The following is a 25,191-nucleotide window of genomic DNA, read 5'->3' as shown; positions in this document are numbered from 1 at the left end:
GCTTAGGGGCTACTGATTGGGCCACCAAGGCAAACAGGAAAAATTTGATAAGCGCCACGTGCTACGAGCCATTCAAGCTCCAGCTCCAGCTCCACAAGATGCCGCTCAATTTGCAGTGCAAACTGGAAATTTGTCGAGGAGCTCTAGCTAATTAATCAGCGCCAACGCCAAGTCGCAAGTAAACAGCAACTGCCACCTAAGAGCATTTAGCTAAAGCATACTTTGGCTAACACTTGCCAAGTTTCTTCCTGCGGAACAAGGACTAAGGACTCAGGACTAAGGACTCCGGCTTGAACTGAATAGCATGCTCCAGTGGGCTTCAGTGGGCTTCAGTGGGCTGCACTCGGGCAAAACTTTCACTGCCATCTTCTAACTGCAATTTATGAGTGCAGCGGGCCACTGGGCGAAATTTGTTTACAACTTAGGCGTTAATTGACACTGCCACAAAACAGAGGCGAAACTCAAAGAGAGAAGCACTAAAGTCTGGCTCTGCACCTAACCAACTCGGTTTCGCAATCCAATGACCCAGGGTCGAGTCGACACAACAATGCTCAAAGAGCTGACAATATTTATGCTGGCGAAACGGGCAAAGTTTCTAAATAAAATGTAACACCTCTTGCAGGTGTGCCCCCCGAAAACTTTTTGTTCCATTGAGGTCAAAAGTTGCACACCACTCCGCCCACCCAGACAACTTTAATGAGACAAACACGCAGGCGGGGAATCACACCAGATTGTTGTGCAATTAGCTTAAATGTGCAGAGGGTCCGCACCCAAAACCCCTTTGCTCTTCAATAGAAGATTGCAACAAAGAGTGCGAGTAAGCCGTGGGCATAGTAAATCAATGTCGCCTTAATCCTCGCATAAGGCACTTTATCAATCAATGCAGAAAGGATTTAGCCGGAGTTTTTTGTCATCGTCTAGTTAATGCATGACAGAGGGTTGCAAAAAAAACAAAGAAACAGAAAAAAAAGGTGGAAAGAAATAAAGTAACAATAAATCCGGGCCCAGACACGCCCGATTCGAGTGGGGAAAATCGTAATAAGCAATAAGAGGTAAAACAAAGTAAGACCGAATAACACAGTAAATCACAGGATAATGCCGCATTCACACACACACACATACTCGCACTGGGGCATCGAAGCAATCAAATTAAATCCCAATCGCACACTTAGGCGGCAAGGACGAGAGACAAGGACCCCGCGACGACACGACAAACGGCGATAAAGCGTTATGGTTCATTAGGCCCGCCGATTGCCAAGCGGTTTTGTGCTGAGGTGCTGAGGTTCCACAGATTTCCACCCGGGAATGGGGCATGCCACACACAATAGAAGCGTATATCATTTCAGCACAGCTCTGTCACATCAGCGCCCACGATGACATTGAGCTCTCAAACCCAAGACGAATGTCATGGCAATGAGGATGAGAATGGGAATGAGGATGAGGGTTGCGAATCGGTTCCGGAGGCTTAGGGGTTGCAATGCGCCTTGCACTTAATGTCAATATCATGAAGTGCCGCCATATGGGGAGATCTCCCGCCAACGGCACTCGAATGCAGCAATTGTCACCCGGCTCGGACGCTCGGCAAATATTTGCAGCAGGAAATTAGTAAACCAAACACGGCAGTCGGAATCCGGCACAGAGAAAAATATATGTCTCTGTTTCTTAAACTTTAAGGAAGTAAGGTTTTAATCAGGGAAAGCAAAGAGTTTTATACCTAAGTCAACAAGGATATTTTAAATAGCTTTGTAGGCTATCACATGAGTTACAGACATCTCTAGTTTATTTATACAAAATTTGAAACTAAAAGAAATCCTCATTTGAAACCACCGATTTCGCTCAGTGTGCATGGTACCCAGTCCATGTCGAAAAGCAGACAAATAAATAAAACATGCGTCGTATTTGTCAAATCTGTTGCAATTGTTCGCAGCCCAGGAGTGTGAGCGATTCCAGGTCCAGGACCTTAGCTCCGCCGCACATCCTCTCCACCCCCCAGATCCTTACCCCTCGTATGCCCGGGCACGACTCATTAAACTTGCAGACCCCGCCCCAACCCGATGGCGATGGAAACCCTGGGAAACTCAGGCGCTGGACACAAAACTGTTTGATTTATTTGACACTTTGTGCGTTTTGTACCCTGACACCGGAGAGCTGACACCTGCGCGCCAAATTAATGCAATGAAATTTGCCAAACTTTTATGAACGAGTTAAGTCCACTTGGCCAGAGTTGCCCCAGATGAAGGAGGAAAAGGTGGCGGATGGAGGAGGAAGCGCTAAAAATACGAGGAAAATACAATATTAATGAGTTTCCAATGTTAATAAGCTGAGAGAAGAGCTAAAATGGGCAGGACGTCAGCTGCAGTCCGCTGGCGAAAATCCCTTTATAATTTCATTTTAGCCTCAACTTGAGAAATAATTTAAAAACTTTGTTATGTATTCTTAAAGTCATTTAAGCACAGACGCGCAGCAGTTGCCATGGGCTGGTGAAGTGGCAAGAAATAAAAGGAAAAAATGCGATATTTTAGATGAGCTGCTGATGAGGCGTGCGCCCTGTCCACTGGCTATACATACATATATCTGTATAAATACATATAACTGTATACATACATATATATCTGTATTATAGACCCCAACCCCAGCGTTATCATCTGTCAACCAAAGTCGAAGTCCGACTTCGCCAGTTCTTCAGAAGCTTCAGCAGCCTGCGAGGCCGAAAAACTTTGCGCTCGCCTTTTGTTTTTTTCGTTTTTTTCTTGCCTTTTTTAATGTTTTTGTTTTCCATTTTTTCATCTTCATTTTCCACCAGTCGCAACTTTGCGAGCATAAAGAAAAATGAAAAATAACTGAGAAACTGTGGATCAAAAAACACAAAAAAAAAAGAACAAAAAATGGACAACAAAAAGGAATGTTTTAAAACAAGAGACAACACTTTGCCGAAGGCCGAATGCCCTTTTTTCGGTCCTAAAGTGAGAATTTCCCTTTGAAGCGAGCGAAATGTATGGAAAAGTCCAAGGACCTTGCAACGCGGGGCGCGTGGCACACACTTTTGTGATTTCTCGCCTCGCGAATCGTAATGATGGAAAAAGTATCTCCTGAATATGAAATGAAGCAGCTGGACAAATGTCGCCGGCGAAAACTCGGCCCTACTTCATCCTGCTCCTGCTGCTCCTGTTCCTGGTTTTGGTCCTGGTTCTGGCCAACTTGAGCCGGCCCATTGCCACTTTGTGCCGGGGATAATAATAATAAAGTCGCTTCGCCTGGTGCGGTTGGACAACAGCTGCGCTCCTCTGGCTTTTGCCAGCACTTTTGCTTTGGGCCAGGACACTACGGTCTCCGGGATAAGGATAAGGATAAGGATGTGAATGTGGAAGCCCGAGCAAAACGCACAGCTGGCGTCGAACTTAAATTAGCTTGTACATACAATCCGCTTTTCACAGCGCCCGGCCAAAGTTCTTATCCGTGAATTTATCTTTCATATGGCAATGTGGAAACTTTGGCCTCCATTTCCCGCACTGTTTGCGGTGGCACTCTGAATTTATTATTGCAACAACCACCGGGCAAGCAACCACCCAACACGAGCAGTGTGGCCAAGAAGCTTTTGATATTGTCGCCAATATAAACATTTTATCATAAAGAGATTAGACGCCGATAAGCGCCGTTGAGAGCAAACAGCAGGCAAATGAGAAAGGCCCTTACATACATACATACATACGAGTATATACGAAAAGACCCCGTGCATTTTGAAGATCCGGATCCTGGGCCTCTTTGTGCCGGCATCCTGATTTACGGCTTCCTGATGCCAGTGCCAAACAATGCCCGGCAATTTCCCCATGCGGTGAAATTAATTTGAAGCATTTGCTGCTGCCAACCACCCACTAACCACCCAACGGCAAAGTGCAGCTGAATGGTTCCCAGCCAACTGCAGGGCAGCCGTAAAATGGCCACATCCCATGGGCCACACCAGGAATCCCTGCTCCAAGCTCCACGCTCCACGCTCCGTGCTGCATGCTCCATGCCCCATGCTCCATGCTGCATGCTGCCTGGTGGAAAGGAGCAGGAAAGGAGGCCATCTGTTTGCCCAACGGGCAACGGGCTGAGTGCTGCCCTGCTGCACTCACTGTCAGTTAAATCCCGGCGCTGCATTACGACAACCCTACCCTACTACCCCACCACTCTTTTTTTGTGCCCGACAAATGTCTGAAGATAAAGCTGCAAAAATATTTTAACCTCCTTTGGCAGCATGTCGGATGTCGTCGGAGGACGACACTGGGCAACACCCAAGCCGGGCAATCCGATCCCAGCGCCACCACCAGCCACAAGTAGCCCGCAGTGCCTGCTCATTGTTGCCAATCCTGGTGATAACTACCAAGATGATGATGATGCTGATGATGATGCTGAGGCAGCACTGTTTCACCTGCACTAAGCTATGCTTTTGTCTGTTGTGGCTGTTTTCATATTTTATTTGCGGCCCAAAAAGACAAAAAAAAGAGAATAAAAACCAGTGGCATACAATGCCATCAGCCAGGTGCAAGTCCATGTCCAGCTGCAAGTCCATGTCAATTTGCTTGAAGTGCTCCTGCGCTCGAGAAAGCTGAGAAAGCCAATGCCAAACGCGTTGCAAATTAAAATTGCCCAGCCGTTTTAGCCATAATGAAATGGCTTTCCGGTTAAAGTCGGGCACAAAATGAAAGGGCGCCAGCTCGAGATTTTAATGAAGTTCGTAGCTCTCGTAGCAAGCAGTTAACTAGTATGTAGGGTGCCCAGCCAGACGGTGAGTCACTTTATTTTATTAGAAACCTGTTTGCCAAGCATTTGCACACAAATTAAATATGGTGCGCTACTGCAGCAGCAGCAAAGTGCTTTCCGCTGCTTCCAATTCAATCAGAGTCGTTAGCAGCTCAAAAGCCAACTTAGCAGACACACAATTTCTTCATTTGCCGGAGACTTTACTTTTTAATATCACCTCGATTGAAGATTATTATGCTGGAAATGCGGTTGATAACCTCTGCCGACAGCCGAAAGTCTGGTTCGCTCAACAAGTTCATTTCCCCATCGGTGGCAAGGACACTCGGGAGCACTGCCACACACACATGCACTCGATGGGCAATAAGCGGCACATTGCCCCATGCCCCATGCCCTGCGTTTAAGTGCGATTCCATCTCTGGCCTTAAATACTGCAATAAACTGGAATCGCTTTCACTGGCGGCAACTTGGGCAACTTGGGCAACTCGGCTGTGACTAATGTCGGCTCCTGGCATTCATGGCAATAAAATTTCACTCCTTACAACATGTCAAGCTCTCTCCACCCCTCGAACTCTCACTCGGTGGATTTGTGCGGCTTGGGTTTATGTTTATGATTTAATTGTCAATAAAATAATCATTTGCAAGCATTTTGCCACTGCAACCGCAGTACGTGCCAAACCGAGTTGAGGCAAATTTTTACCAATAAACGAATGTGGCAAACAGGGAAATGGGCATATCGAAGCCACAGCCAGCAAAATGGTACACTTAAAATAGGTAAAACACCTTAAAATTAAGTCAAATCACTTTAAAAATATGTGCATTTATTATATTACCATCGCCTATCCATTTCACTTTGCTGAGCAGTTTCAACAATAACTTTTAGTCTTATCTCAGAACAAGGCTTCATGAAAAGTGGCATTACTCGAACACACATTATTATTTATTCATCAAGTGGCGAGAACAAAAGCAGGTCCTGTAAGTATTTCTTTGTGTGTAGCACAGAGACCGAATAACAGGATAAAACTGTAGGGTGCCACAGGAACTGAGAGCCCTGGCTGGCACTTAAGTTATTGACGAGATAAAGTTGAGGATTTTGTGTGCATTTTTGTGAAGTGGCAGCCGAAGCCCATAATGACGGAGCAAGTGGAGGAATATGGAGATGGTAAGATGGGAGCATGAGGAGATGGGAACATGGGAAACTGGGAATCAGTTGGATATGGAGCTGGGAAGCTCGGAAGCTGGAGCTGGAGCTGAGATGATGGCGTTGACGTTGATATTGTCGACAGTTTTGATGCCTCTGCCGGCAGACTCACGTAGAGAGATGAAGCAATATGTGCCCGGGCTAAAGGCTTTGAGTGCCTTGTCCTGGCTCGCCACATATATGTGTGTGTGTGTGTGTGTGTTGGCAGGTCTAGTCTGTTTGCTCAAATGCTGCTCCTTTGCTCATGACACCAGAAGCAGGACAACAGCCAAATCAAACAAGCCAAAAAAGAAGGCGAAGGAAACCAATAAAAAGCCAAGCGAAGCGGAGCGGAGGCGGAAAAGAAAACATTGTGGCCAAAACGGCAATGCCAACGTCCCGCAGGATACACGGAAAAATGAGAAGGATATTATTAATCTCCAGGCATTAATGTTAAAAGCAAACTTAGCTTTCTTTGAACTATTTAAACATGAGTTTGAAAGGACTTAGCAGCTTGAAAGTTAAAATAACTATTTCCTTTTGAATATACGGATTAGGTTCTTAAATTCAAGAATACTTAATATGGTAAGTCCATTTTATGATATTCCTTCCAACCACAAATCATAAATTTCGTAGACATGATGTAAAAACCTTTTACGCACTGAAATATTGGCTTCTGAACATGATTGATTATTTCTCCGTGTACATGCAGGCATCGCCTCATCGATTTTCACTTGAGCCTTAAACGCGACGAGGAAATTCTCTGGAGTCGCACAAACAAATGCGCGTAAATTTTGCTTAGCGCGCAATTCAAGTGCAAATACTTGACACCGCCGCACCTAAACTGGTGGCAAAGTGTGGGGCGTGGGGCGGTGGGCGGTGGGAAATGGCAAATGGGAAATGGGTGGAAAAGAGGTGGCCAGGGACTGATGAACGAGCAGCCAACCCATTGCCACTCCCACACCCACTCCCATTCGGTCTTGCAATGCCATCAACGCGTGGGCCTCAAGAGCCTCTCGATGCGTCCTCGTCGTCGTCCTGCTCCCCGTCACACGTCAATATCCTTTTTGTGGTTTTTCCTTGTTTTGCTTTTTCCCCCAGCCCCCCGGTTACCAGCCCCGGAAAAGCAAAAAAGGCATTGGCAACTTTTCCGCCTCATCTGCCGCCGGCATTCCACCTATTATCGTTTGTTTGAGCCAAGTTTTGCACTGCCTGATGTCTGATTTATTTGCATTTGGCTTGTGGTCCATGCAGTTAATAAATTTCACTTACCCACTAGAACAAACACACATATATACGACGAATACATATGTGCAGAGTGTTATCTAACTGGGTAAACTGGGTGGAAAACAACTTTTCCGAAAAGTGAGTATCCAAAGTTTTGGGGCCAAAAGTTTGCCGCTGTGGCAACTTACCTATGTCAAATTGATTAGTTGAGTCCGACAGCTGAATCCAAATCTGTTCCGATTCGTTTCGGTTTTTCCCCCGAGGCGATTGGGATATGCAGATAATTTGATTGTGTGATTTATGTCACAATATATATTCAACATTAATGAAGATGAAGGAGACTTGCGGTTGGCAAATGCAAACTCAATCTGCCGTAGCGTTTTGCACTTCATTAATTGTGAAAAAATGCGAAATAAAAACCAAAAAGCATGGCGACTTTCATGCTGTTCGACACGCTGACAACCGCAAATGCAAATATTTGAGAGCGGAGCTGCGATGTCTGTTAACTGCAGACCACCGACGCAAAAGCCAAAACTAATTGTTACTGACACTCGCAGTTTGCCAAAGCGCCAGACAAACGTCCTGCAGCAATTGAAAAACATCCGGAAATCGGGGAGCACTGAAATTCTGAAGCGGAGCACCCGCTCGCAGACAAAGTCAAGTTATTTGCGGTTCATTATTCACTTTTGGATTGTATTTCCTTGTGGTGCCCGATGGTGGCGGAGCACGATCGAAGACAGTGATGGACAGCAGATTGAAGTCCGGTCGAGACACGTTGCCCTTCTGCTGAACCATCAAACCCGTACCCTTTTTTTTTTTCTCTCAAAAGCTGCATGCAAAATGACCTGACAATGAACCGCTGCTGTTCAGCCAACTGCATCGAGGATTCAGGGATTCGAACCAGGACGACGGCGACGACGACGTTTAAATTGGGAAATTTTGCTTGGATGCATTCAAAGCAGCAAAGCAGCAATAGAGGAGCATTTTTGCTCTTTGCTTATTCATCTAACAAGTTGAAAAATAAATTAATAATGCGTTCTTGCCACTGACGGCAGCTGCAACCGCACCAGAAGGAAAATTCAGGCGAGTGTCCGTTCACTGAGACACTGTCAGGCACTTGGAAAATTCGTGCTGAGCTGCTTTCTTTTTTTTTTTGCCCTCACGCTCTATATATCTATATAGATATTACGTTTATATATATATATATGTGCACTTTATATTTGACTCGTCTTTCGATTCCCGCATTCGTCTCGAAGACCATGACCACGTCCATCTAGATCTCCTTCCCGTTTTTTGCGCTCTTCTCCAAGCGACACCCCTGGTCCTAAAATTTAATTGCATCTTTTTCAACAATTCTAGCACGAAATGAAAATTCATGCAAACGTTGGCAGATAAAAGCGGAATCCCAAAAACCAGTCCCTTCGCAGCAGGACGAAAAGGACGAAAGGGGGGAAGTGTAGTAGGAGCGAATGGCCAGAGGAATTTAAGCTTTCAGTTTAGTTCAGTCAAGATATGAATACTAATAGCCACTGGAATGTTTGAGTAGCCAAAGGACATTGCACCGCCGCATCCCCAGATTCTCTGTCAAGGAACTCGGCCAGATCCCAAGACGCTGAAGGTTTCTCTGCCTTCTTGTCACTGCTTCCTGCTTCCTGCTCGCAGGATCACAGGCTCCTTTGGCTGGCAATGTCATTACTCTTATTTGATTCCGTGGACATTCGCATAAATGCCAGATTGAGTTTATGCACAGGCAAAAGTTGAGTCCTTGAAATGCACCCACTGCGGGGCAAATTTAAATGCAAAAAGTCCTGAGACTCCGACTGGTCGCCGCGACTCGTTCTGAGACAAAAACGTGGCGAAGAAAAGCAATTAGCGAAATTAATTGCTCAAGTTTCGCTTTGAAATATTCATCCGTGAGATTAATTCGCCGGCCGACAAAGCTCCGTCATCGAGCATTGCCCTTTCCCCCAACTTATGCCTCCGCTGCCCCGCAATTTGTGGCTTTGTCAATTGAATGGCTTTGCGGCCGGACTAGCTGATTGACTTGGCCCTCTTGCACGCGATTGAATTTGCAATTGCCAAGGGCCCAGTCCGCCAACCTGGGATCAGAGGTGCCAATTATGGCCGGCTGGAAATTTCAAAGCCCAGAATTATGCATGGTGATGAAGAAACTGCGTGAATAAGGTAAGCTAATATATTACTTGCTCTTAAAGTTATTGAGATCAGGATGGTCATACGGACGGACAAACTAACGGACAGAGGGGCGAACAAACTGAAGAGCATGGCTAGATCGCCTCGACTATTTAACACATAGAATCTGAGTATATGTTACGCTGAAATATTATGTTTACACATTTAATATATTACATGCTCCTAAAGTTACAGAGATCACGCTGCTCATACGGACGGACAAACTAACGGACAGAGGGGCGAACAACTGCAGCGCATGGCTATATCGCCTCGACTATTTATCACATAGAATCTGAATATATGTCACGCTAAAATATTCTGTTTACAGATTTATCATTTAGCTATAAAATAGCCAAGTAGGCAGCACCAGCTGCATAGGATGGAGTGATAGCAATCGTGCTCTCAACTTACCGCTCTCGAAGTGCAGGGACACCACTGCGATGGCCAGGAGCAGGATGTGGGGCAGGCTCCTCACCCGGCGATCGCGGATATGTCCTGGCTGGCTAATTGTCCTCGCTTCTGCGGCCATTTTGCCGGTGTTGCTGTTCTGCTTGCTGTTGCTGTGGCACTCGAATTTGTAAGCAATTCTACTGCTGCTGCTGCTGCTGTTGCTACTTCTGTTCGGCGACTTAGTCAGGTGCATTGAATTAATTATTTCATTGCTGCACACGAATTTGCAGGCCGCAGATTGTGTTGCGAGCAATGGTAGCTCCTTGCCGTTGTCCTGCGATTTCTTCTGCTTCCACTTCGCTCCAGAACTTGCACAAGCACTCGCCTTTGTCGACGTCTTCGACTGCAGCACTTACGGAATTTTAATTATTCAAAATAGGTTTTTAGCACAGCAGGCGGCGGCAGGATACGACGCTACCAGGATACTCCTGCTGGTACTGGTGGTACTGGGATACAGTACTACAGGTTCAGTTCGTGGTTGCGGGGCTGCACTGCTTTAATTGCTTGTTTTGCTGCAATGCATTTTCCTGGGGCGTTTGTAAATTTATAGCTGCAAAATACAAGGAAAACGATATGCGTTAGTTTTCTGCATGACCACAGAGAGTCCTTCGTGTGTGCGTGTGTGTGTGTGTATGTTTGCAGGGATGTATGTTTGTAGGGATCTATATGCCTGGTGTCCTGTGTAATGCAGCTAAGCCGCCGTGCCCAAATACATAATTCCTATGCAAATAAGCGTGGCCCAACACTAAAATTTATGTGCGCACAGCGTTTTGCATATCTGCACACAGAATAGAGGCGACCAAGAGCGAGATACCCTGGGTACACTCGAAACAAAACTGGACCATATTAAGCACCAAAAAATAGCATTGATTTGGTAATTTACTAAGCAGTTTTTAGAGATCCCAAAAGATTTCTGCTGCATAAAACTCAACAACTATTTATTAGATACTTTTTACATTATTGAGTGCAATGATTTGAGCCAAACCAAAGTGTAAGTTAATTTTTTGATGTGAAAAAATAAAATACGTTTTTTTCACTGCACATACGAACATTCGTATATATGCGAGTCTTCAGTGACGCTTTTTCCACAGGCAAATAAAACTCAAGCAGAGCGTAAAAAAATATAAACGACGGCAGGCAGGCCGGCAGGCAAAAAAACAAAATGCCAACGCAGGACAAGCTGCCAAATTAACAGAAATTTGGATCCAAGCCCGAACTTTTGGTCTCCGCAGGATAGTGCACAGGAGCAGGACTTTGGCCCCCTTTACTCCTGCCCACTCCACTCCACTGGCAGTGACAGCAAGCCAACTGAAATAATCCCGAAAAATATTGTGTGCGCATTTTGGATTTGTTGTCTTTGATTTGGCGCGGTTTTTCCACCATATCCCCGTGTGTGTGAATCTCGCCAGCTTTTTATTCTTTTATTTTCTTTGCATTTCCATTACAATCTCTATACTTAACATGTTTTGGCAGTTGCACTGGCTGGAACCCGCAAAATGGAGTACAATGAGGCCGAATGAATGCCGGCGATGCCAATATGGGGCTCATAAACAATTCTATTAAAATAAATGTAGCATATTTATAAGGAACCGGAGTCGTCGTCGTCGTCGTCGTCGTCGTCGTCGTCGTCGTCGCACAAAGTGAAAGGAAAAGCAACTTAAATGCTTTATAAATCGACTCGAATTTGTTTTCCTTTCGGCCAAAGACTTTGGCCAGATAGCCAGGATAGGTAGCAAAAAACAAGCGAAGCAACAAATTTTGATGATGAAAGCCATCGCAAAAAATATTGATAAAGAAGGCCCAGCAGAAAGATGATTGATTTTATGTGTTTGGACCAGGCCGAAAAACCAAAAAAAAAAAAGAAGACAACAACAAATAAAGGAGCAGCCGGGGAAAATGATGATGACGAGCAGACGAGCAATGGAGTGACCGCTTGGCCAAGAAGCTTGGACAGGAAATACGCAAAGATACACAAGGATATTACGTACCCAAAGCAATACGAATATACGGCTTTTATGTGCAGGACACAAGGATACGAGTTCAAGTATCCTGGCTTCCCAAAAAAAGCCACGAAATGAAAATCGAAAAACCAGGCCACAAGAGCAACAACCGGAACCACACGCAAAAGAGTTAAGAGTCGGGTGCGTATGAGAAAATTTGTGTATTTGCCATAAAATAATTTATCAATTGGAAAATTTCTACGCAGACTGAGAGTGGGTGGGATGACAAGAGTCCTGAATGGGGTAAGGAGACCCAAAGGGCGGAACTCGAGGATGTAAGGGAAAAGAAGGCCCAAGTATTTTGCTATCGCCACCCTTCATCTCGTCCTTGGAGCATGCATACTCTTCTATATATGCGAGTGTGTGTGTGTGTGTGCGTTTGAGGGTAAAATTATGACAGGAGGAAATAAAAAAGCATAAATTTATTACCGAGCCGAGAGGACGATGACTACTAAAACTTGGCCACAGGCCCGTGGGGAGCACTCGCTGGAAAGTAAAGATCATAAATAATCGAAAGGGCGACAATATTGGCGCAGGACAATGACAATGAGGGGGGCACTGTGACGTTTTGTGGAGCATATAAATAACCGTCGATACGTTTCGTTTCGATTCGACTTGAATTAAGGTGGTTGAAAAGTGGCAGGCAGGGGTGCAGACAGACGGGGCAGCGAATCCAGAATAATTGCACAACAATTTGCCGTAACAAGGATATCAAATTTGCACAAGTTGAAACCGAAGCGCAGACCGCGACGGCGACAGCAACAGCAACAGCGAAACAAAATAAAAAGGATAACGAGCACAATAAAAGAAATGAAATCGTAGCCCCCGAAACAGTTGCTAATTGGACAAAGCAACCGAAAAATGAAATCCGAGCAACAAGAGGATATACGCGCCAAGGATTCCCGACCGTCGTGTGTGACCCAAAAGCCAAATCCCACTGCCAGATCCTTTTGGACCCATTCCACTGCCAGCGCTATTCAAATGCACAACAAAAAGAAAGGGAACCAAGCAAAAAAAAAAAAAATAACCGAAATGAAATAAAAGAGATTGGCTTAGTTAGGTCCAATTTCTCGGGCAGACAAAGTGCTTAAAAAATAATTACACGCCGGCAATCAGCAAGTTGCGCTGGCTCAGGAAACCGGAAACGACGGACACGCGACGTCATCCGTTCGTCTGTCCGTCCGTTAGTCTGTCCGTCCGTATGTCCGCCCGTCCGTAAGTCTGTCCGTTTGTGTAACCTTCTGGTGCTGGCGGTGCTGGTCCACATTTGGTGGTGCAGGATGGCGGTGCGACTCGTTAGCAATTGACCGCTTGCTGGCACGTCAAATTCAATTTAGTTGCCGGGCCCCCGAAAACGCCATGCCGCAAATTCGCCAACTTACAAGTAATTAGGCAGCTCAACTGCAGCTGACCACGCCCACCCGCCCACAAGGCGACCAAAGGCTATCCGCACACAGACTCACACACACGATAGCACACACACACACACACACACAGCGACAACAAGGACACTCAGGACACGCGTCGTCAGCTGCTTTGCGTGGCTGCTTGATTGTCATCGCCACAGTGGAATGTGGATGCAACTGTATGGGTGTAAATGCAGGGAAAACAATTCGTTGAACATTCAACTGTATGAGAAAAATATCTCAAAACGATATTAGTACACAAGTAATACATTACACTACTGTGAAAAATGTAATGATTCAAGTCTCGCTAGATTATTCTCTTCAATAATGTAATGAGGGCAATTACTGGTTTTTTTCGAGCAGTGTAATTATATTTGTAGATGCTGCTGCAGTTTCAGTTGTCGTTGGCTAATTGCACATTGTTCAGAGACGGTGGCTGGCAGCTAGAAAGCGTTAGCTTTCTTTGCCGCACTCCGTTGCCTTTTTACGTGTTTGACATGCACTTCAGCCGGGGTAATTACCAATTTGCGGCGCCAATTTGGCTACCCATATCCGCCAACGCCGACTCAGGCCGGCAAAATTTAATTAGTTTGCCATCCAAATGCTCTGACACAGTATCTGCCATCTCTCTCGTTCAGTAGTCAACGCAAATGACACTTTTGCAACAAGGACAAGGAACTGGCAAAAAAAAAACAGAACGGGAGTTAAGGACATTCGATGGCCGCAGGCGTCGCGCAATTATGAGCAATCGCAGCGATCCCTTTGACCCTTTTGTAATCTCTTTAATGGCAGGGCATTGACGGTGGCCACAGGACTGAAGGACTGAAGGGAAAAAGTAAAATGGGCAACAGCAGCAGCAGTAACAACAGCTGAAATACACGCGTTTCGGGCCCAGTTTAATTTACTTCAAGTGGCCGTCAATTAATTTAATTTAAGCCTTTCGCACAAAGCATGATTACACTTTGACACTTTGACAACGCAAAGCTTTTGACCCACAGATGAATTCAGTAGCTGATATCTATAGCAACAGTACAACAGCACAAGAGTAGCGAAAGGATACCAAAGTGTTTGCCTGCTCGATAAGCGGGCCAAAGGTTGCTAGGTTGCCAGGACATTCCGGGTCGCATTGATCTCCCGACCGACCAGCTGAAGTTAAACTTTAATTAAACCAACCTCGTCCTGTCGCACAAATGTCGATGCACTTGCTCTGCGAATTATGCACACTTTTTCGACTGTCGCATAGAGTAAAGTAGTCTAGGTGCTTGTACACAAACAAGGACTTACACTGAGCACATTAACTAGCAGCTGTAATTTCAAGTTTTAAATGTGCTTAGTCTTCAAACTGAATCAAAATTGTATAAAGAATGTTTTTCAAACGAAATTCAATTTACTTTATATTCCACCCATCAATTTTTCCAAAGAATTAGACTTGAATTTGATTTTCCCTCTGTGCAGCAGGACGAAGAGCAGCTGCTGCAGCTATATTCGATTTCAAGGACACTCGATGGGGCAGCTGCCCTATCCTCATGCTCATCCCCATCCCCATCCCCAACCTCATCCTCATCGGTGTCCGGATGCCGACTGCTGGTAGCCGGAAGAGCTCTTCACAGTTTATAGCTCCAAGTGGCCGTTGGCAAGTGCAAGTGGAAATTCTTGAGCGCACTCGGCTCTTCAACTGATTACGGTTTGTTTTCCATGCAAGCAACACTCTGGATCGCATCGAGGACTGCCCCCACCCCGCCCCCGGCAAGGATAACGGCCAGGATATGAGCGTAAGTATGTGTGTGTGGTAGCAACGCTGTGTACGAGATAATGCGCTGAAATGATTAAGTTGACACACTGGCAAACAATCGAAATAGGCTTTTTAATTGGCCCCCGGTAAGCGGAAAGCCACCGGAAGGTTAATGAAAATTTGATTAAACATCTAATTGATTAGCGGTCTAGCGTGCGAGGGCATTGATTTTTACTGGGCGAGAGGATGGTATTTTTAATTTGATTAAACTCAAGACGCTGCAAATATTTAACGCTAATTAAACTCGACAACCAACAGAAGCCATTCAATGGACATGCCAAGGACTAATTAAGATTTTGTCAATTACTTATGGCGAGTGCCACGCCCAGTGAAAGAAGCAGAGAGAGAAGGAAAAGTAGAAGTAGGTCCTGACGCAGCAAACTGCACGCTTCACTGTATCCTGTATCCTGTGTGTGTGTGTCTATGTACGGCTGTGTGTGTGAGTGAGTGTGGTTGTATGCAATCATTAAAATTAATTTATTGGTTTCATTAACTCGACTGCCGAGTCTTTAGCAGCTCGGAGCACATTAGGCGCTTCTATGTCCGCCGATATCCCCCGCCGTTAGCTGAAAGCAAAGCTGCAGCATTTCCCTTCTTTCCTGTTCCAGGTCCATAGTCCTTGGTCCTTGGTCCCTGGTCCCTGGTCCCTGGTCCCTGGTCCTTGGTCCCTGGTCCTTGGTCCCTCTGCCGGGCGTCCTTTCGAAGCCAAATGACACTCTGACGACATTTTGTTTCATTTTGTGCGGCAGCCAAGCCAAAATCCGTTGAAAGCATAAGCCAGAAAATAGAGGCAGCGGGATTGAGCTGAGGAAACAGCTCGCTCCTTTCTCCGTTCTCCTTTTGCCCCCAAAAGTCTTCGCGCTTGGCTGACCAACAATGAAAATATAATGTCGTCGGGCCATCTAACGCCCCAATGCCACCCACCACCACATTTCCAGGCCCTTATTGTCGGGGCAAAAAGAAAAAAAAAGAAAAAAGAATGGCGCTAAATGAAAATGAACTAGAAATAATCATCATTAGGCACGGAGGCCACCTTTATGAACTTTGGCAACAAGTACGTACTTATGCTTTAAATGCAACCCACCACGAAAGTTTCCACCGCCAACTAACTAACTTGGACAATCCTCTCTGCCGGCGAGAAGGGAAATGGAAGCCAGCGTATTGAGTTTCATGCCTAAATTGAATTATTTCTCAAAGGAAAACTTTACCGGCGATATGAGTGTTGTGCAAATAGTTTATCCCCACTTCTGCGAATGATGAGTCACACATAGCCATGGCACTGGCACTGCCACAAATATTGTGGTAAGGAAACTTTGATTTTGACACTTGAACTAAGCTAATTATAAATAAGGAGGTGATAGATATGAAAGTTATAGCTGCATGAAAACTGCACCCCTCGACTGCTGATTACGAGCAATTCCCTGGACTTCTCACGCCCCTTTTCCCGCAGTGCAGCTGTCAGGGAGCCGTCTATATCTAAGCAGCTCAGCAGCAACACCAACACCATCACCACCCACGACTGCAGTGGTGGTTGTGCCCCTGATAAAGTGCACCCGCTTGATGCATTGCACTTTGGCGTGTTGCTGACGCCGCGGGCGAGCTGCGAATGCCGCAGTGCATTTGGCAAATAAGAAAAATTGCATAAATTTCATTAAACTCGAAATGTCAAGCAACTGTCGGGTGTGAAAGCACACCTCCCCGTCGCAGTCGCAGCCCTTTTAACCCCTCGCTGGCGGCGGGGGTGTGTTTTGGCCCCCGGCGCTATATCAACGATGTGGCTGTCTGGGCGACGGCCTGGCAATATTAAAAATTGTGCACCAAAATCCCCAAAGTAATTTATTAAGATGCCTCATGATGTTTCCACGTTCTACGTTCTACGTTCTGTGTTTTATGTATTTTTTTTTTTTTTTTTTATTATTTACGCGCCGCTGACTTCACGCCATTAAAAAACACGGCGCAACCTACATAGCGAAACCATTTTATATGCAAAAGTTCATTGGATTCGAGCTTTGTGCTGGCCTGAAAGGACTCACAGCGACTCCAAGAATGTGGTGGGGGAAAAGGAGCTGAAGCAGGAGCCCGAGATGAAGCCGTAGATATGAAGAGCAATCCAAGTGGCCAACTAATGCATCTGCAGAGCTGCAGCTCCCGGCTGCAGGGCATTCATCGTTAGCCCGGATGACATTTATATGAGCTTCTGGCCGGGTCTTAGCCGTTTTTGGCTTTGATTGCAATTCGCAGTTTTTGTGGCCAAGAAATTGTCATAAATTACTTTGCATTGCCGTTTGTTCCGCTTTGTATGTGTGCCTGCGTGTGTGTATTTGAAAATCGTAAATCAAAAGGGGGTGAGAGAGAACAAGAAGAAGGAGAAGCAGAAGAAGTAGAAGGAGAAAGTAGGAAATCTTTGCCACACTGCGTATGTGTGATATTTCATAGGCGTGTCATGAATTCTAATTACCTTCTGGCCATAGAAAGCAATTGCCATTTCTACGCTCGATTCATAAATTTCATTTTTAAATTGCTTTTCAAACTTTTTACACGCCACGCACACACATTTCACTATCACCTACATATGCATGTACATACATATATGCGGCAGTTGAAATATTAAATTCCACAGCGCCGGCAAAAAGCGCATAAAATAAACAGAATTATTTAAAAAATTAGTAGATAATGTGAATAATTAAATTTCAACAAATGCATAGCAACATGATAGCATGCAAATTTAATACGAATTACAATAATAATAACAATCATCATAGTTCCTTTTTTCTTCCATTGAATATTTAAATGCTTCCTTTGTTGCTCTGCGCACTTTGTTTTCCCGCTCCTTGCGTCCATTTCCCAACCATTTTCCCACCATTTTCCAACCATTTTCCAACCATTTTCCATTCATTCGACTGACCATTCAGTGCTAGCGATTCATTTTAGTGTTTCCATGTTAACGTCATAATCTGCGTTATGCAGTTTAGCGTATCAATTACCGCATCGCAGCAAAAACTGGCATGTGAATAAAATATATTGCCTCGCTGTGCGTCGCTCATCAGCGAATGATATTTACTACAGATAGCGCCGAGCAAATAGTGAATAAATGCACTCCAATCGAGAGTCTCGACTTTATTCCGCCATTTTCAGTTTTTAATATACATTTTGTAGTATAGTTATTCGTTATTCGCCTGTTAGGCTCGAGATCTGGGCAGCTGATTCATTTATTGGCATTTTTTTGTAATACAACATATAATACTTCCGCGTCATAATAACCCCAACTTGTATACCCTATACTATACTACACAGCATGCCGTGGATGAATTAAAAACAAAATATTTCCTGCCCATCTGCCAAATAAATTTACAATTTTTCGCAAATAAAAACAGCATTTGCCTTGGCCGTATGAATAAAGAATGTAAATCTGCCAAATCAAAAATTGATTTGAATGGGCATGCGGTAAGTACAGTTGAATGGGGGAATGAATGGCGAGGTGAATGGTGAATAATTGAAAGTGGGCATTGGTCAATGGTACCAGTACCACGTTGATAACATGAAAAATTCATTAAACGCGTCAGGCCACAAAAAGGGGGCAACCACAATGGGTGCGGTCCCTTCGTACTAGATTGCAATTGCAAATGGCCAAAAACGAGCCATTTTGATGAGGAGGCACTGCGGCGGTAAACGGTGGGGTAAACGGTGGCATTAGAAATCTCAAATTTCACGGAAATTCAATTTCAAACAGAGCGCACAAGGAGCGCCAGCCGATGGCTCAAATTAGCAAAATGCGGTTGCCAGCAGTCCGGCAAATATTTGCGTCATTTTCTGCATTCTGCATTCGGCCAGCGGCATTGGTTTAGTTAATAAATTAGTAAAATGTTCCCGGTGACAGTGTTGTTGGTCGAGCGGTTGTCAAACGACCGGCCTGTGATAATAGAATTTTTACAGCATTTTCCACGCATTTTTACTTTTCCTGAGCGACAGCTGCAATAATAATAATAATAGGAGCTGCAGTAACAGCAAAGGCAGCAGCACCAGCCACTCCATGCAACATCATCATCATCATCATCATGGGGGGCAACTAAAAATATGTTAGACAAGCGCCAACATTAGCAAAGTGTTTGTAAAATATGCCAACAACTCGATTTTCCTGCTTGTTGCAGTAAGCTGAACGCTCAGTTTTCCCCACCACGCCCACCGCCCACATTTCCATTCCAGCATTCAAAATATTTTGCGAATAGCCTAAAACATATATGCGGCTACATGGGCATGTGGATATATGTACGTACGTACGTGTATATACACACACACGCCATTGTTGAGGTCGACGTTGTGCCGGCCGTCGCTTTTGACGTTGCAATAAATTTTCACGTTTATTTATTATTGCGCCGCACGTCACTGATAATTAAAAATAAATCAATTTTTAATGGCCCTGGCTGGCGGACTAAACCGAGGCCCATAACTCGGCTCTCTCGCGGATGAGTGGACTCTGGTTATGAGGTTGTGCTGCACAAAAACCAATTAGCACACGTTTAGGATAAAAAAAGAAAAATGTAATAAGGTGCCCCCGCCAGTCAAATGTATAGGCATAGAATGCTGAACACGTAGGCAAAAACACACTCGCTTTTAAGCAAATCAGTTTATGATCCAGAAACAATACTTCATCAGGCGGCGCCTTTCACTTAGCCAACTCGCATGTACACACGCACATATGGCCCAAATGGCCCAAACAATAAAGCTCAGATCAAGAAGAGCGTAAAAGAGAAAAAAAATATAAAAATAGAAAAGAAATACACCAAACAGATGGAAAATGTTGATGCGTCACGTTGTTGCAATCATTAGGAATAGGGGCAGAGTGTGTTTGGAATCAGCAAACGTGGCTCATACAACACAGCGTATATGCCGCTCAAATGGTTAACAATTGTTCTGGCCAATTGCCACGGCCTATTGAATGGCTGGCGGAGTCGGTTTAATCAACTGGCGAAGATCCAGCCAAAACATGATTGCTGTGCTCGCCTTTAATTATGCAGTCAACTCTTTGCGGCGTTTATTTGAATGTCAGCCGTTTTATGGCCGTCGCATCAGCCTCCTCTGGTGGCAGTAAATCTAATAACATAAGCCTCGCTTTTCCAGCTCCCAGCTTTATACGCAATATGTGGAAAAGTCAGGGACCTTGTTATTTATATGCACGCATAAATATCAGGGCCAGCGTCTGACCACAGTTGACTTGGAAACCGCAGAAAATGGCATAAAAGTCAACATGTTGAACAGAGCCTGAAAAAATATATAGCCACACATAGTGGTGTGCGTGTGTGCGAGAGACTTTTCATATCTGGCCGGGCTATAAAGTATAAATTACAGGCGAATGTGTAACGCACAGTAAGGCAACAGTCCGCACGCACAACTAACTAACAACTATTAAGCCTCTGTGTGTGTTCCACTGTCCTTCTGGCTCTGACTCTGGCTCTGACTCTGAATCTGACTTCGTCTCCGGGTGAAATACGGCCGTAAGACATCGGGCATAATCAACATGCGTGGCACTGTGTGCGGTTTACACATGCGCCATGCCATTTTTCCGGTGATTAAGTGTTGATAAGTCTATAAATTAACTCGAACACACGCGTCTGCCGACAACGCCAGTCAGACAGACAGACAATAGACTGGGAAATCGCAGGACTCCTCCGCCTTGGTAGTTGTGCAGCATGGCCCACATGCCACACATACATACAACTGTCTATGATAATAGCACATGGACATATATTAATCATGCGGCAAAGACATTTACATCTGAATGGCCGATTGCGGGTAAAACTGTTGCCTACTTAATGATACGGCGGCCCTGGGGGAAAAAGTGTGGAAAGCAAAACAAATTGGAAATTCAAGCTGAGCGGCGCATTGCAGGTGATTACAGTATCAGCAATTCAACAAAATAACATCCTTTGTTGCGGCCACAAAGAACTACAACTACAAGTTCAGCAACCGATAGTTAGGCAATAATTGATTATTGTGCGTAGCCAGCGTGGGAACGATTTGCCCAAGAGTCTTATGGGAAAAATAAAATAAATTGGAATCGCCTTTGCATATATAAAAGCGCTTGTCGAGCATTCTTCAGCAGTTTATGTCAGATTGCAAGACAGACAAGTAAAGCCATGTTGTTTAGGTACTTGCGAAAACCAATCCCACAGGATCTACTGACTTCGCCAGACGCATTGCGGTACTTTGAGAATGGCATGTTTTGGATGGGATGGTTGGCTCCGGCAAAGAACCAGTGGTTGTACTACATAATAGCTGCCATACTTATGGCCTGGTGCATTGTCTATCTGCCCATTGGCATCACCATCACTTGTGTCAAGGACATCAATACCTTCAGTCCCAGCGAACTCCTGACTGTTCTGCAGCTCTTTTTCAACGCGTTCGGCACTCCAATTAAAGTCCTATTCTGTAAGATGCATTTTTGGCGATTTACAAAAGCCCGCAGTCTGCTGGGCGAAATGGACAAACGTTGCACTCATATTGGGGAACGCTTTGTGGTCCATCGCTGGGTGGTGCGCTGCAACGGGGCTTACCTCATCTATCAGGGCTTGTATGTAGCCTACATTTTATTCACCTTCCTATCGGCCACCATTTCGGGAGTGCCGCCGTTTGGCATCTACAATCCATTTGTCGATTGGCGCGAGAGTAGACCGAACTTCTGGAAGGCCATCCTCAATGAGTTGCTGCTCATGATGTGTTCCGTCTCGCAAACTCTTTTGACCGACATATATCCGCTCATCTATGGATTCATGTTGCGAGCCCATATCCAACTGCTAAAGCAAAGGGTCGAAAAACTGTGCTCGAATCCCGAAAAGAAGGATGAGGAAAATCAAGAAGATTTGGTCGAGTGTATCAAAGATCACCAACTGATAAAAGAGTAAATATAACGATTTATGATAGGAAAAAACATATTTTTAATATTTATAATATTTCAGATTTGCCAAGTTGATACATCCAATCATCGCCCGCACCATCTTCACGCAGTTCCTTCTAATCGGCGTTTGTTTGGGCTTGTCCATAATAAATGTGGTTTTCTTTGCAGACTTTTGGGCCGGGTTGGCTACAGTTGTCTATATCAATGGACTGATGATCCAAACGTTTCCGTTCTGTTTTGTATGTGATCTCATTAAGTCGGACTGTGCTCATCTCGAGATGGCCATATTTCACTCCAATTGGCTTAACAGCAGCCGGAGATACAAACTTTCACTGATTTTCTTCTTGCAGAACTGCCAAAACCCCATTGCATTCACAGCTGGCTCAATTTTCCCGATATCTACCAGTTCAAATATTCAGGTGAGTACATTGTATTAAATAAAATAAAACTATTTATTTTCTTTTAGGTTGCTAAGTTGGCATTTTCGGTGGTTACTTTTGTCAACCATCTAAACATTACTGAGCGATTGACAAAAACCTAAGACATAACTTGGCAGCAATGATATTGTAAAAACTATATAATCAATTGTTAAAATACTCTAATACTCTAAGAAAATCAAATTTTATTGTTAAAATTATAAATTATTAGTCCTCTTAAATAAAAAATGTGTGCTTTAGGCCAAAATAGTCGAACTACAATGTCGAAGATACATTAAAGAATTTCAGAAGGTCGACTATGGAATGTTTTTTTGTGGCAGGAAACCTCGAGAAAAGTAACAATTCATGCAGGATATTTTATTATGTGAGAGTGCACATCATATCCACCTTAATTATGGATATCCAATCTTAAATCCCAGTAACCCTTTTGGACCACCTTTCAAGTTCACATATAGTGTGTGCTCAGAACTATTGCGATAATTGCAGCTTTAGAAATTCTAAATTTTCTGTGATTACCCCAGATTACAGGTTTCAAAAACAAAAGATGATTTTGCGTAGCCATTGCAAATCAAATTTGCATTTTAGATGAAGACCTTTCTTTTTTGGGTGTGCGTAACAGTCCACAAAATTTGAAAATTGGCAGTATAAATAAAGTAGGTCTAAAGTAAACCCCTACAGTTTAGAACAGACTTCGAGACCGAAAAGTGCAACAATGTTGTTCAACTATCTGCGAAAACCGAATCCGCAGAACCTCTTGAGCTCCCCAGACTCATTCAGATACTTTGAATACGCAATGTTTTGCATGGGATGGCAAAGTCCAGCAACCTATAAGATTCTTTACTACATAACATCCAGTTTGCTTTTTGCGTGGTGTGCAGTGTACTTGCCCATCGGAATCATCATTAGTTGGAAGAAGGATACAAGCTCCTTTACGCCGAATGAACTGTTGACAGTTTTGCAATTATTTTTCAATTCAGTGGGCATGCCATTCAAGGTTATATTCTTCAATCTATATATTTCGGGATTTTACAAGGCCAAAAAGCTGCTGAGCGAAATGGACAAACGTTGCACCACTTTGGAGGAGCGAGTGGAGGTGCATCGAAGTGTGGTCTCTTGCAACAAGGCCTACCTTATCTACCAGTTCATTTACACCGCCTACACTATTTCCACTGTTCTATCGGCCGTCCTCAGTGGAAAGTTGCCATGGCGCATCTACAATCCTTTCGTTGATTGGCGAGAAAGTCGCTCCAGTTTTTTGAATGCTGCCCTCAACGAGATGGCACTCATGCTATTTGCTGTTACTCAAACCCTAATGAGTGATATATATCCACTGCTATATGGTCTGATCCTGAGAGCTCACATCAAACTTTTGCGCCTGCGGGTGGAGAAACTGTGCACCGAGCCCGGAAAAAGCGATGCTGAAAACGAGCAGGATTTGATCAAGTGCATCAAGGATCATAAGCTCATTATCGAGTAGCTAAAAACAAGAATTATTTTAAAGTACCATTTTTATTAGTTAATTTATTTTCAGGTATGCTGCTGCTATACGACCAGCGATCTCCCGCACAATCTTCATCCAATTCCTATTGATCGGAATTTGCCTTGGCCTCTCCATGATCAATCTGCTCTTCTTTTCGGACATCTGGACAGGATTGGCCACAGTGGCCTATATCAATGGCCTAATGGTGCAGACATTTCCCTTTTGCTTTGTTTGTGATCTGATCAGAGCGGATTGTGAACTTCTGGTTTCGGCTATATTCCATTCCAACTGGATTCATTCGAGCCGCAGTTACAAATCCACACTGATTTATTTCCTGAAGAACTCCCAAAAATCCATTGCTTTTACAGCCGGCTCTGTCTTTCCCATCTCCACCCGGTCGAATATTAAGGTAAATTCCTTAAGCACTTACAAATTAAAAGCATTATTAATTTGTATTTGTATTTATCAGGTTGCTAAGCTGGCGTTTTCGGTGGTTACCTTTGTCAATCAACTGAACCTGGCTGACAGATTGACATAGAATTAATTACTGCACAAAGTAAAGAATCTGATAGTTTGTAGCATTGCAGAAAATAACTCTGTCAAATTTAGTGCGCTATTAGTGAAATTATTTTCCATTAATTCTTTTGCTTGAGTCAAATAAAAAATTCCTTTCCCAGCTACTTCTGTGGTCACTGCTGCAAGCTAAATTCCGGAAGCTGACAAGTTGAAGGGGGATTAGAAGCAACTACCAACGTAAGTGACCTAAGTACACATGCACTCTGCTTAGCTCTAAAATCAATTTGGCCTAACCGCAAAAGGAAACATATACAGATAACAACAACGGCTTTCAAATTTTGTGGGAGAAAGTTTGCGGGGGGGAAAAACAAGTAAATAAACATGCAAACAGAGAGGCCAAAAGACGCTGGGGCAGATGGTAAAGTCAATTAAAATTCAGGAAAATTAATTGCTTAAATTACGCATAGAATTGATTTACAAATTCGCCAAGGACATCGTAAACAAGAAATCTGTTTTAATTGCGGTTGCGCCGTGGGCAAGGACTCCAGACTTTAAACTCTAAACGCCCCCCCTCCCATCCCCCCCGGAAAACCATTCCTCCTTCATTCCTTCAGCAGCGAGTTCAAAGTCTAGCCGCTAGCGAAAATGTTCTTGGCTGTCTTTGATGTGCAGCGCAGAGAAGGGAAGAGGAGTCGGTCGTCGGTTTGGAAAACCGTCTGGAGATGGAGCCACGGCGGATTCAACGAGATTTACATAAACCAAAAATGGAGGCCAAGGCAAGCGGCAAATGCAGAGCGCTCATATTTAATGGGCACCGCAGCAAAAGGCCTGCGGAAAATTAATTTGCATTTTCCCCCCTCCCCCCACCTCCCACAAAACAC

General features: G+C 44.4%; 3 protein-coding genes across 3 annotated transcripts in view; 2 read left to right on the top strand and 1 right to left on the bottom strand.

The window, feature by feature from the left end:
• Nucleotides 1–25,191, bottom strand: part of LOC122620369 (leucine-rich repeats and immunoglobulin-like domains protein 1) — a 129,896-nt gene that overhangs the window by 56,966 nt on the left and 47,739 nt on the right. The window contains exon 3 of the mRNA XM_043797797.1: nt 9,749–10,337. Coding sequence (XP_043653732.1) covers nt 9,749–9,980 — 232 coding nt within the window. The 5' untranslated portion in view covers nt 9,981–10,337. The remainder of the gene's footprint in view (nt 1–9,748; nt 10,338–25,191) is intronic.
• LOC122618907 (odorant receptor 98a-like) lies at nt 21,120–22,418 on the top strand. The gene is made up of 3 exons (XM_043795502.1): nt 21,120–21,880; nt 21,939–22,296; nt 22,344–22,418. Exons 1-3 carry the CDS (start codon nt 21,120–21,122, stop codon nt 22,416–22,418), a joined length of 1,194 nt encoding a protein of 397 aa, XP_043651437.1.
• Nucleotides 23,027–24,332, top strand: LOC122620370 (odorant receptor 98a). Its single transcript, XM_043797799.1, has 3 exons — nt 23,027–23,787; nt 23,846–24,203; nt 24,264–24,332. The coding sequence occupies exons 1-3, from the start codon at nt 23,027–23,029 to the stop codon at nt 24,330–24,332; spliced, it is 1,188 nt and encodes a 395-aa protein (XP_043653734.1).

Source organism: Drosophila teissieri, chromosome 3R, assembly GCF_016746235.2.
Source record: "Drosophila teissieri strain GT53w chromosome 3R, Prin_Dtei_1.1, whole genome shotgun sequence".
Taxonomy (NCBI): Eukaryota; Metazoa; Arthropoda; class Insecta; order Diptera; family Drosophilidae; genus Drosophila; species Drosophila teissieri.
Note: the sequence above shows the minus strand (reverse complement) of the source record. Positions and strands in the feature narration are given on the sequence as shown.